Source organism: Mobula birostris, chromosome X (assembly GCF_030028105.1).
Source record: "Mobula birostris isolate sMobBir1 chromosome X, sMobBir1.hap1, whole genome shotgun sequence".
Lineage (NCBI taxonomy): Eukaryota > Metazoa > Chordata > Chondrichthyes > Myliobatiformes > Myliobatidae > Mobula > Mobula birostris.
Window position 1 is genome coordinate 12349206 of NC_092402.1, and position 14417 is coordinate 12363622.

General features: G+C 41.2%; 1 protein-coding gene across 2 annotated transcripts in view; it reads right to left on the reverse strand.

Moving 5' to 3' along the window:
* npepps (aminopeptidase puromycin sensitive) overlaps positions 1–14417 on the reverse strand; it is a 294931-nt gene that overhangs the window by 186091 nt on the left and 94423 nt on the right. For both annotated transcript variants that reach the window (XR_011883929.1, XM_072249568.1), the window contains exons 3-5: positions 13400–13477; positions 11944–12065; positions 8165–8272 (exon numbers count right to left, since the gene is read on the reverse strand). Coding sequence is in view for 1 of the 2 variants with exons in the window: in XM_072249568.1 (XP_072105669.1) it covers positions 8165–8272; positions 11944–12065; positions 13400–13477 (308 nt within the window). In the remaining variant the exon portion in view is untranslated. The remainder of the gene's footprint in view (positions 1–8164; positions 8273–11943; positions 12066–13399; positions 13478–14417) is intronic.

Sequence of the window (14417 nt, forward strand, 5' to 3'; positions counted from 1 at the left end):
TATAATAGTATTATGCTAACCACTCTGCTACTGTACCTCCCACACAACCACTCCACTTGCATAACCGCTTGCACAGCCTACTCAAGTACACAAGGATTTCTACACCTGGAAGTACTTAGCACAGTGAATCAAAGGTGGTGATGAATCAGTATATACAATATATAAGAGTGAGATTGAAAATCTGGCTGAGTGACTCAATGTCAGCAAGAACAAGGAGCTGATTATTGACTTCAGAAGGAGGAAACCAAAGTTCTATGAACCAGGCCACATCTTTGGGGGGCGGGTGTCAACAACCTTAAATCCCTCAGTGTTATTATTTCAGACGATTTCTGTCCTGGGCCCAGCACGCAAGAGCAATTACAAAGAAACCACAGCAAAGCTCATTCCTCAGAGATTTGCAAAGAATCAGCGTGACATCTAAAACTTTGACAAACTGATGTGTGTTGGGAGTGTATTGACTGGTTGCTTCACTGCCAGGTATAGCAGTGCCCTTGAATGGAAAATCCAACAAAAAGTAGTGGATACGGCCCAGCCCATCACAGGTAAAGCCCTCCCCACCATTGAGCACATCTGCACAGAGCGCTGTCACAGGAAAGCACCACCCATCATCACAGACAACCACCACCAAGGACATGTTCTCTTCTCATTGCTGCCATTAGGAAGGAGGTACAGGAGTCTCACGGCCCTGCACCACAGATTCAGGGACAGTTATTACCTCAACCGTCAGGCTCTTGAACCAGTGGGGATAACTTCACTTGCCCCAATCACTTTATTTGTCCCCACAAATAATGGCCTTACTGAGGGATTCTTCACCTGAGGTTCTCAGTATTTATTGCTTATTATTTATTATTTTGTTTTCTTTTGTATTTACACAGTTGGTGACTCTTGCACATTGGTTGTCCATCTTGTTGGGTGCAGCTTTTCATTGATTCTATTATGTTTTTTGGATTTACTGTTTATGCCCATAAGAAAATGAATCTCAGGGTTGTATATAGTGACATTAAATGCATTTTGACAACAGGTTTACACTTAACTTTTGTGGTGAAAATAATGAAAAGCAAAGTGAACTGTACTTGGAGTTGACTCACATTTCAGAAATATGGCTGAAGCTGCTTCATCAGTTATGCTTTAAATTTGCAGGAGTGATTATTAATAGAAAAAGAAAAGTTATCCAAGCAAACACGAGGAAATCTGCAGATGCTGGAATTTCAAGCAACACACATAAAAGTTGCTGGTGAACGCAGCAGGTCAGGCAGCATTTCTAGGAAGAGGTACAGTCAACACTTCGGCCCGAGACATCGACTGTACCTCTTCCTAGAGATGCTGCCTGACTTGCTGCATTCACCAGCAACTATAAAGTTATCCAAGTTCCAGTTTTGCCAAATTCAGACGGAGATATTAAGTGTATGTTATGAGAGGTTTCCCTAACTGAAAGACTTTTCTAAAAATCTTGGATTATTAATTTAGAATGAGAACTTAAGTCTTAGTATTTGGGTATGTAATGTACACAATTTAGACCACAGAAATATAAAACACATTACAGGCCCTTTGGCCCACAATGTTGTGCCGACCATGTAACCTACTCCAGAAAATGCCTAGAATTTCCCTACTGCATAGTCCTCTGTTTTTCTAAGCTTCACATACTTATCTAAGAGGCTCTTAAAATATCTTATTGTAGCCACCTCTACCACCTTTGCTCGCAGTGCATTGCACACACCCACCACCCTGTAGACTTACCTCTGGCATCCCCTTTGTACCTTCTTCCAAGCACCTTAAAACTATGCCCCCTCATGTTAAGCCATTTCAACCCTGGGAAAAAGCCTCCAGCTATCCCCACAATCAATGCCTCTCATAATTATATGTCTCTATCAAGTAACCTCTCATTCTCTGTCACTCAAAGGAGAGAAGGCCAAGTTCACTTAACTTATTCTCATAAGGCATGCTCTCTAATACAGGCAATATCCTTGTAAATCTGCACTCTTTCTATAGCATCCACATCCTTCCTGTAATGAGGTGACGAGAACTGAACACAGTACTCCAAATGGGGTCTAACCAAGGTCTTGTATAGCTGTAACATTACCTCACGGCTCTTGAACTCAATCCCATGGTTGATGAAGGCCAACACAGCATACACCTTCTTAACAACACTGTCAACCCGCACAGCAGCTTTAGGGTGTCCTATGGATACGGACCCCAAGATCTCACTGATCCTCCACACTGCCAAGAGTCTTGCCATTAACAATATATTCTGTCTTCAAATTTGACCTACTGAAATGAACCACTTCACACTTATCTGGGTTGAACTCCATCTGCCACTTCTCAGCCCAGTTCTGCATCCTATCAATGTTGCACTGTAACCGCTGATAACCCTCCAGATTATCCACAGCACCCCCAACTTTTGTGTCATCAGCAAACTTACTAACCCACCCTTCTACTTCCTCATCCAGGTCATTGATAAAAATCACAAAAGGAGAGGTCCCAGAACAGATCCCTGCAGAATACCACTAGTCACCGTCTTCCATGTAGAATACGAACCATCTACAACCACAGAATTGGCCTTCTGTGGCAAGCCAATTCTGGATCAACAAAACAATGTCTCCTTGGATTCTATGCCTCCTTACTTTAGGAAAGAGCTTCTCATGGGGAACCTTATCAAATGCCTGACTGAAATCCATATACACTACATCCATTGCTCTACCTTCAATGTGTTTTGTTACATCCTCAGAATTCAATCAGGTCCATAAAGCATAACCTGCCCTTGGCAAAGCCAAGCTGATTATCCCAACTTGACTAACATCTGTGCATAAATTCAAGGAGACTGAGCAAGGTTTCAGTGAAGTAAATTGCATCAGGAATGTGTTTGCATTGGAGAGTGTAGTTATACAGCACAACACAGAAATGAACCCTTTGGCCTATCTAGTCCATGCTAACTGTCACAGTATGTTGTCTCATCCATCTACATGCACCTGGATTGTAGCTCATCATACCCTTTCCATGTACCCATCCAAATTTCTCTTAAAATGTTGAAATTAAACCCACATCCACCCCTTCCTCTGGCAGTTCGTTCCACACTTGCACTACGGAGTGAAGTTGGTCCTCCTCAGGTTCCCCTTAAACATTTTACCTTTCACCCTTAACCCATGACCTTTAGACCTAGTCTCATGCAGCCTCAGGAGAAAAATCCTGTTTGTTGTGAGAAAAACTATCTATACCCCTCATAAGCTTCCGGTTAAGTCGCCGGACGCTCAACCATGGCTTTCGGTCCGGCGCCGGACACTCGGAGAGATTTGGTGGGGGGCGGGCGCCCAGCCAGGGGCTGTGGTTGAGTGGTCGGCGACTTGGGCCGGCTTCCCCACCGGACTTAGTCTGGTGAGGAGGGTGTGAGGACACCCAGCAGGACTAAAAACAAATAAGACCTGACAAAGGGCGGATGAGCTCCTTGTGAGCCAACGGCCATCTTCCATGGAAGAGATTAAAGCCTCACCACGTATCTACGAATCGTATGCTATGCACCTAGTTAGAAGAGATATGATGAACTTGGGCGCTGCACCGTGTGCCTGGACCTGCCCAAGGCCTCCACCTAAGGAAGGGCCGAGCTCAAAGGAGCGGCCGCGGCTGAAGGCCAACATGGCCTCGGGCTCGAGTTCGGCGGGGGTAGCGGCCGGCGGTGCCAAGACGGCCAGCGAGAACAAACGGGAGGAGAGGCTGTACTCGATGCTGTCGCTAGATCGAAGATGGAGGTGCATAGCTGCCAACCCCAGATTCGGGACAGCACCCACTGACTGACTGACTGAAGCATCTATTAATTCTTCCCTATTCTCATACGCACCAGGGAATAAAGTACTCACAGATTCAACCTTCCAAAGAACTCAGGTCCTCAAATCCTGGCAACACCCTTACAAATTTTCTATGTACTCTTTCAATCTTACTGATATTGTTCCTGTAGTTTGGTGACCAGAACTGCGCAAATTTCTCCAAATTTGGGCTCACCAATGCCTTAAACAACTTCAACGTCAACCCAACTCCTGTACTCAATATGAAGTTCAGTGTGCCAAAAGCTCCCTTTACAAATCTATTTATCCATGACATCACTTTCCAGGAGTTAAAGATCTGCATTCCAAGATCCCTCTGTTCCACTGCACCCTTGCTGTTCAGTATGCAATTCCTACCCTGGTTTGTCCTCCCAAAGTGCAGCACCTCAGACTTGTCTGCATTAAATTCCATATGCCATTATTCAGCCCATTTTCCCCAGCTGGTTCAGATACAGAAGTGATTCAAGAATGAAGTGTTTCACTTGTGAGGATTTCCTTGGAGCAACAGAGGACGAATGAGGCAATGAATCTCATCAGAAGTATCCATAATTGTGAGGTAAGAAATTCCCCCCTACTCCCCCACCAAGAAAAGGTATCTAAAGTCAGAGTACATGGGTTTAAGGTAACGAGTGGGAGGTTTTGGGCCCCTTATCTGATAAAGGATGTGCTGGCATTGGAAAGGGTTCAAGGGAGGTTCACAAGAATGATCGCAGGAATGAAAGGGTTAACCTATGAGTGTCTGATGACTCTAGGCCCGTACTTGCTGGAGTTTAAGAATGAAGGGGAATCTCAATGAAACCTATCAATTTAAAAGGCCTAGATAGAGTGGATGTGGAAAGGATGTTTCCTATAGTGAGGAGTCTAGGACTAGAATAGAAAGATATGCCTTTAGCACAGAGGCAGTGGAATTCTCTAGCCAGAAAATGGTGAATATATGGAATTCATTGCTTGATTCTTGATTAGTAAGGGCATCAAAGGTTACAGGGAGAAGGCAGGAGAGTGAGATTGAGAGGGCCAATAAATCAGACATAATGGCATGACAGCAGACTCGATGTGCTGAATGGCCTAATTCTACTGCAATGCCTTATGGTCTTTAGAGGGAAGCTAAGGGAAAAACAGCTTCGCCCATGCAATGCTTGTAATCTGGAATATACTCAGAATTTTTAGTACCTTGATGAGTGCTTAATCATCAAGGCATAGAAAACTATGGACCAGTGATGGAAAATAGGGTTAAGTATAGATGAGTACTTAATGGCCAACACTGTTATGATGAGCCAAAAGGCCGGTTTTGTACTGCATGACTAAGAGCTTGCCCAGTTATAAATACTCAGTCATTTCCAATTTGTAATATCTAACTAACCAAAAGGAACACTTCCTATACACAGCTCAAACGAACGACAGCAGAAATATGAAATTTAGGAATTGTGCCTGGAGAACCTTGAAAATAAAAACTTATAAGTAATGGAGGCGTTAGAAGACATTTGTGGCTGTAGGTGCTTTGGAATAGCTAGATCATAGGCAGAGGTGCAATTATTCTTCAATAACATCATAATTAAATGCTAACTAAATGTAGTAGCTGACTGCAGTATTCAACACATGTACATTTTAGTAGATCACAATAGAAATAAAATTATTTAATTTGCAGGTTATTGTGATATTCGGTTCAAAGATGAGTCACCAAGGGGGCAACATCATATAAACAAGAAGCATGAATAGTACATAGTGGGTGAGAATACAGAGTCCTTGATAAAACATTTTATTACGTGCTGGAAAATAGGTCTTATTTTTAGACCTGATTTAAGGCAAACCTGGAACAGATGGAATTCGGACTGGCAGGAAATAACTACCTCTCCACAAGCAAATTGAGAGTGAACAGTAAATAGCAAATTAATTCAGAAACTCTTTGAGCACATTTTCCTGAGTGCTGGCACAGGAAAGCAGCATCCATTATCAGGGACCTCCACCATCCAGGCCACGTTCTCTTCTCACTGCCGCCATCGAGCAGGAGCTACAGGAGCCTCAGGACTCGCCCCACCAGGTTTAGGAACAGTTATTACCCCTCAACCATCAGGCTCTTGAACCAGTGTGGATAACTTCACTCACCTCAACTCTGAACTGATTCCACAACCTACAGACTCACTTTCAAGGACTCTACAATTCATGTTCTCAGTATTATTTTTTTATTTGCACAAAATCTTCTTTTGCAAATTGGTTGTTTGTCAGTCTTTATGTATAGATTTTCATAAATTCTATTGCATTTCTTTATTTTCCTGTAAAGGCTGCAAGAAAATGAATCTCAATTACATATAGGTACTTTGATAATTAATTTACTTTACTTTGACTTTGAACTGGAAAATAATCAATTTTAATTCCATTTGTAAGATTTGACTATAGAAGAGTAAAAGGAACATTAATATCTAAGGTCAGATCATCGCTATACCCTTGAGCCTCACACCAAAGCTACAACCTCAGAACCACAACACATCAGTTATGCCTATGAGAGTTAAACCTCTGTTCAACACAATTCAGTCATGTCAACCAAGCTGTTGCTACTAAGAGACCAGAATGTGCCTTTATCTAGCCAAAACCCATTAACAGTAGTAAGCCCAAGAGATGTGAAATAATCTCTATTACCATATTCTGACTTTGTAAGGTTGTTGGACATACCACTTGACTAACTGACAATAATCAACAAGAGGTAGAAGGGGCAACAGAAGGAAAGGCAACCATCAATTTACAATAACAAAAAAATTACTATCCACAGATAAGTGAGAGGAAGGAGCCAACAGTATTATTTTATAAATGCGATTCTCTACTCCCTACATAGATACTATTTTGGTCTCTACCAGCTACAGCTTAAAAGTCAGCTTCAGTATTGGATTGACTGAGATTGTGGCAAGTGCACATGCATGGATTGATCGTATACAGTGAATTGACTGGGTCTCCTTGGGCAGACAGTTCTCTTTTGGCACGGAGGTTCAACGGCACATGTTTTTTTAAAAAATATCTCAGCTGGCCCAGTTCAATGCTACCACACCAAGTTGCCCAGTGTGCATCATTACTAACATGACTTAGTTAAAGCATTTAATCATACTACTCCATTCTTGCTCTATGAATACTGTACAAAACACAAATGAGTGAAGATGTGTGCTGAAACTATTGTGCCTCAGTCTTAAAAGATCACCATAATAGGCACCATAGCACTTGTAACTGCAATTAAGACTGAGAACACATGGTTTAAACCAGGGGCTCCCAACCGTTTTTATGCCATGGACCAATACCATTAAGTGAGGGGTCCGTGGACTCCAGGTAGGGAACTCCTGTTTTAAACAATTTGATTACAATGATTTGCAAGTCACAACCTAATTTCGCCACTCAATGTAAATTTCAGGTGGTCCAAGTTAAAACAGGCTTTCTAACTGCAGCTACCCTAGACATTACCTCTCTGGTACTGATCACATTGGTGTTCATAACATTGAAAATCTATTCATACAGAAGAACATATGCAGGCAAAAGAGCATTTGGTTGAAGACTAAATCTTTCCAACGTTGCACTCGGGTTTCTAAGAGATCTCCAGCAACAGTAGATAATGTATTGTCCAAGCCCAACCAACTGATCTCTCCAAATGACCAGCAATAAATTGAAATAAAAAACTGAACCTTCATTTCGAATAAAGACATCAACTCTTCACCTAATCCACAAAAGTATTTATCCTAGAGACAAACATATGTGATGCTGTCAAAAAACCATAATTAAGATTTCTCAGCTGGAAAAACAAATTTTGCAGGTCAAAATTAATCATGAAAGAGAATGGCAACCAAAATGCTTGCAGCTTCAATAATACCCTTTCCCCCAATCCACAAAGTGTGAATTGCCACAGTTGGATTTTAGGAAGCTTTAGATAGGAGAAGAGTTTCAGTGCTGAATGGGAGATGATGGACATTACTGAACCTAGGTGAAGATAAGGCTTCAGAATAAGGCACAAAGTCACAATAACTTAACAGTACAAAAAAGAAAAAGGCAAGACTCCAGAAAAGATAAAGGACAAGCAAATCTCTTTGACCTTAAACTTTTGTATAGGTTAATGCCAATGTACATCAGTGAAGGCTAATAGATATTTGAACTATAAGATCATAGGATATAGATAAAGAGCAGAAAAGTTGTTCGAGACCAAAACTGGATCTTATTGAATGTGGAACAGATTCAAGGCGGCAATTGTCTTGCCCTTGCCCCAAACTAATTTTAATATTTTATTTCTTTCTGGATTCATTAATTAAAATCACGAGGTCCTCATTTCTTCCACCATTTGTCGCTGGGCTAATGAGAGAGACAAATCGATGATTGGTACTAACCATGTTTGATAAGGCAACTTTGTCCTTTGGAACGATGAGTGTGATGTCAAATGTTGCTTTAATGGAAGGTTCGTCCCAACATGGAAATGCTCTTCTTGCATCTGTTGGCTGGAAGGAAAAAAAAAGTTAGGTAAAACTGTAAGAGGAGTAAAGAAAAAAAACCAGCAGAGTGACAGATGGAGGAGAAGGAAAGTTTGGTTCAAACAGTGCAAACATTACTAAATATCTAATGCACTGTATAGACACCAGAATGCATCACTCTACAAATAACGCTGGGAAAAGTTATTCAGAGTTCATCCCCACACATAAAAATATTAAATGTATAATGAATCACAGAAGGGTTATCATATGTAAGAGTGCTTGATTCTTCAATTTCCACATAACAGTTATTCAGTTCTCTGGAGGGCTCTAGAATCTTTATTTTCAGACACTTAACCACTTCCCATTTGAACACTATAATTGAATTTGTCTCCACTACTGTCATTAGCACAGAAAACTGGACCCTAATCATTTACTCAGCATGTTGGCCCATGATCTCTTCCATTGCCATGATGAGGCCACACTTCAGATTCTAACTGGGTAACCTACAAACTGATGGCATGAATGTTGATTTCTCTGACTTCCAGTTATTTCTCCACCCTCCCTCTTCTCTCTTTATCCATTTCCCATTCTGGCTACCCTTTCACCCCTTCCCTTTTCCTCACCTTCCCATCACCTACCTCTGGTTTCCCTCCTTTCCTTTCTCCCAGTCCATTGTCCTCTCCTAACAGATTCCTCCTCCTTCAACCCTGCTACCTATGAACTCCTAGCTTCTTTCTTCATACCCTCTCTCCTCACTTGGTTTCACCTATCTTCCAGCTTCTACTCCTTCCCCTCCTCCCTCCCCCCTCCCCAGTCTCTTTTATGGAAGAGTATAGCACAGGAACAGGTTCTATGGCTCACAATATTGTGCTGAACAAAAATTAGCTAACAAATGCCCAACTAACCTACTCTCTTCTGCCTGCACAACATTCACATCCTTCCATTTCCTCATATTCACATCCCTATCCAAACCTCTCTTAATAGTCCCTGATGTACCTGTCCTTTATCACCACCCAAAGCAGTGTATTTTACCCACCACTATTTGTGTAAAAAACCATGCCCCTCACATCTCCTTTGAAAGTACCCCCTCTCAACTTAAATGCATGCCCTCTGGTACGAGGCATTTCAACCCTGAGAAAAAGATACTCTGTCTACTCTATTTATGCCTCTCATGATCTCTATCAGATCTTCAGCATCTACTGCTCCAGAGAAAACAACCAAGTTTGTCCAAACTCCTGTTACAGCACATGCCCTCTAATACAAGTTGGTAAACCTCTTCTGCAACCTCTCCACATCCTTCCGATAATGGAGTGACCAGAACTTTGTGCAATAATCCAGATGCTGTCTAACTAGAGTTTTATAAACTTCAACACAACTTCAACTTTTGCACTCACTGCCTTGACAAATAAAGGCAAGTATGCCATATGCCTTCTTAACCACTATGTAGCCACTTTTTATTCTGGCTTGTGCCCCCTTCCTTTTCAGACCCTGACGAAAGGCTTTGGCCCGAAACATTGACTGGAGATGTCAGGGGTAAGTTGTTGTTGCTTCTTTTTTTTTTTTAAAAAAAAGTGGTGAGTACATGGAATGGGCTGCTGGCAACGGTGATGGAGGCAGATACAATAGGGTACTTAAAGAGACTCTTGAATAGGTACATGGAGCTTAGAAAAATAGAGGGCTATGGGTAACCCTAAGTAATTTCTAAGGCAAGGACATGTTCGGCACAGCTTTGTGGGCCAAAGGACCTGTATTGTGCTATAGTTTTTCTATGTTTATTCACCTCTATAGATAGTGCCTTACTTGCTAAGTTCCTCCAGCATTTGTATTACAAAATCAGCTTTTTGTTCCAAATGCCTTTAATTACTTAAATTCAAATCAATTGCTATGATGGTATACAAACTATCCAAGTCAACACTTCTGACCTCAGAATATTAGTGCAGTAACCAGACTGCAATGCTACCATGCCTATTACTGAATTGGAAATATCAGTCCAAGTTACAATTAAGCATGAATAAGGTGGTGGGAAACAGGAGGAATACAAACTGGAAGGTGATAGCTGATAGGCTACAGGCGATTCCCTCAGTTGAGAGGGAAGGAGAGGGGATGCAGTAAGCTGGGAGATGATAGATGGAGGCTGAAGGAGGAATCCAATAGGAGAGGACAGTGGACCATAGGAGAAAGGGAAGGAGGGGGGAACCAGGGGAAGGTGATGGGTAGATGAGAAGGGGTGAGAGTAACCAGAATGGGGAATGGAAAAAGAAGAGAAGGGAAGGGGGGGAAATTACCAGAAGCTACAAAAATTGATGTTCTTGAGTGCGCCCCATCATGGTAGTCGAGGCAACCATGGACAGACATGTCAGAATGGGAATGAGAAGTCAAATTGAAATGGGAAACCATCGGGAAATCCTGTGTTGTGCAAAAGACAGAACAAAGCAGTCCTCCAAACTGCACTAGGTCTCACCGATGTAGAGGAGGCCACACTGATCCATCACATTTTTTCTCCTCTACTCTATTATTCACATTTTTTCCTCTTCTACACTCTATTCATTTGGTCATCCATGGATCTCAGTCTTTAATTTCTATATCTGTCTGCTTCATGAGAATGTAACTAGCTTTTACTAACATCTCCACTTTAAGGGCCTTCCATGGTTCAGTGACACTTCTATCTGCCGAGCTCTGGTTTCATTTAACCTGACTACACTTGGTCTCATCTCACTGAACTTGGCCTTTCTCCAATTTTTTTTTTTAAAAAACCTTGAAACTGTCTATATCATTTTCCACAATTATTCTTAATATTGTGATACTGTGACTGTCGGCTCCAGATATTCTTCACCCCACCTCCCCCAACTCCCCTATGTTTCTCCCACTTGGCCTGGCTCGCTTCCCAAAAGCAAGCCTAAAAATTGAGACTTTTTGTTGGACCAGAAATCACAAACATTTTTCTAAATGTATTTTAAAAAAGCCTCATGTTTTATTATTGCTGTTCCAGTGTGCATTTACATGCCTGAAGTCCGCAATACTTCATGGTTTTTAACTCTAGGACCAGAGGACACAGCCTCAGAATAGAGGGACGTAGATTTAGAACTAAGGTGAAGAGGAATTTCTTTAGCCAAATTGGTGAATGTGTGGAATCCATTGCTACAGGCTGCTGTTGAGTTGTGGCCAAGTCATTGGGTACGTTTAAGGTAGAGGTTAAGTTCTTGATTAGTCAGAGCATGAAGGGTTACAAATGGATCAGCCATGAAATGATGTTGCATACTCAATGGGCCAAGTGGCCTAATTCAGCTCCTATATCTTATGGTCTTACAATTACTTTGTAATGGAAGAAATGATATAATTATATTGGCCAGGAAAAGGAAAAATATTGTTTTATTGAGAAATATCTGGTTTGAGATAGAATCCCAAAGTCAAGCAAATTTAAAGAAATGCATGCCAAACAGTTAAAGAATGCAAAAGATCCAGACTTGGAAGACCATATAGCCAAAGGAAATAATTTTAGGTCAACGACCCAAGATGGTCAGTAATTTCAGGTGCGAGGCAAAATGCAGTACCCCCTCTACACCATTTCCCCTCCCCCCCATCAAAAACCCAAACAAATTCAACACTTTCAAAATCATCCCTTGACCTTTGCATAAGATTTATCAGAAAGGTGCTCATGATAGAATGGACACTGCTACACTAAAGTTATATTTTCAAACCTCAAACTGAGAGACAGCAGCATAGTGGGTTTCTCCTGACGGTGTGGTATACTTGCTTCTGTAAAATCCCTTCATTTTATCATTGAGTTCGCCAACAAAATCGATCTTCAAAGTGCCATTACCTGTTAAAATGTAATCTTATCATTAATAACAAACAAAAATCATACTGCATAGCATAAGAGTGGAAGATGAAGAAAGCTGTCATAAAAGCCAGATGAGAGCGTTCATTAAACCTAGGAGTAACTTTTTGTACAGAGACTGGTTAGTGTGGAACACTCTGCTGGGGTGGCAGTGGTGGTGGAGGAGGCAGATACGTTACAGACACTCAAACTTTTACATAATCACATGGATGACAAAGAAATGGAGGGTTATGTGGGAGGGAAAGTTAGATTGACCTTAGAGGTGGTTATAAGATTGGCACAACCTTGTGGGCCAAAGGGCCTGCACTGCACTTTAGTGTTCTATGGTTTAATGAGTACATCTCTAAGTGCTTCAGTAATAAATATTTTATTATCTATTTTTGCAATAACAACAACAGCTCTGGAACTTAACAGATTTTCCAGCCCTTTACCTCTTCTACCTATCACCTCCCAGCTTCTTACTTCATTCCTCTCATCTCACCCACCTTACTCCTCACCTGGTCTCACTTATCACCTGCCAGCTAGCCCTCATTCCTCTCCTTCCCAAAAATTAATAGTTTAGAAAATAGCAGTAGCTATTAATATAAGTATTAATATCTCAAAACAATTGTGAACATCACCTGCTTTAGACCATAAAACACCAGAGCAGAATTGGGCCATTCAGCCCATCAAGTCTGCTCTATCATTCCATCACAGCTGATTCATTATCCCCTCTCAAACCCATTCTCCTGCCTTCTCCCCATAATCTCTGACACTCTTACTAATCAAAGAGTTCTGCTTTTGAACAAAATACTTTCTTTCTACTATTAATCGAATAAAAACCCAATTATCTAGATGTTCCAAAATGAAGAGTGCAACAATAATTAGGAATGGAATCTTTCTTTCTTTTTTTTTAAAAAAACAGCTGACAATGTTCTTCTGTACACAGTAAACTACGCAAAAATAAATAAATAAATAAGCTTCCGGACAGAAATTATCTAAGGTTCAGCCCTAACTGAGGAAGGTACATCTTATAGAATGGATTCGTGTTCAAGAAACAAATGCATTATTGTATCCACTTTGCAAAGGTGCACAACTGGAGCCTGTAGTTACCATCATCTATTAAGGTCGTGCAGGCTATGTACAACAGGGAACTATGCTCTAGTCTCACAAAAAAAAAACTGATAAGTCAGAATTTGTATCTCTCGGCAAGAACAAAAAAGGCATAACTATAAAACAAACTTATCCAGTTCTTAGAAGCAAAAGAATGGAAACTACTGCTACTGAATTTTACAGAAAATGGAAGGATGTTATCGTATTCAATGATCTACAATTACCTTTTTGTAGAGCGCTAGGAAACGAGAGCGTCACCTTCTCATCTTCATTTTGATAATTGAACCCTGTTGCATTTATTTCTGTAAAATGATATAAACAAAGTTTTATTATTGTTAAATCACTCCAATAGAGTATCCTTACATCAGCAGCTATTGTCTGGTTGGTACAGCATCTTCCAACAATATGCAAAATCTACAGTGAACTGTCAGAGCAGCAAAGGTCATTGGCTGCAGTCTACCATCACTACAGGACTTGTATGTGTCCAGGACAAAGTAGTGGCAAATTTTTCCTAAAGAAATAGCTTGCCATTGCCTTCTTCCAGGCAGTATCTTTACAAGATGGGTGACTCCAGCCATGACCAATACCCTTCAGAGAGATTGGCTGCCTGGCATCAGTGACCACATAACCAAGACTTGTGGTATACACCGGCTGCTCATACGACCATCCATCACCTGCTCCCATGGCTTCACGTAACCCTGATCAGGGGGCTAAGCAGGTGCTACACCTTGTCCAAGGGTGACCTGCAGGCTAGCAGAGGGAAGGAGCACCTTATACCTCCTTTGTTAGAGACACATCTCCAGCCAGCCACCCAAGGAAAGTGCTAAAGAACTATTAAAACAAAAAAAGTTATTACATCTTTAAAGCTTCTTCCCCCAGACAGTTAATTTAATGATTCTAGTTAGTCCCACCCAACTCCCTCTATCACTACTTTAAAACATTTTTACAATGTAAACTGCATTATAAAATACATAATATTCATGTACTGTACTTATGTACATTTTACTCCATATCCATACTCCTAAATTTATTTTTATATAGTTCTTTATAGTTGCTTCCAGTAAAAGGGCTGCGCATACATACACAGCAGCCTCTCAGGGGCCAACCAAAGGTGTTTTTTATTCCCTTGTAAAATGTGTTTATACATGGTAAGACTATTCTTGACTCCAATAACTGCGTTCACAGCAGGCTGAACGCATCAGTGAGCCGCTCATTGTTTGCAGTAATTGGCTGGGGTGTTGC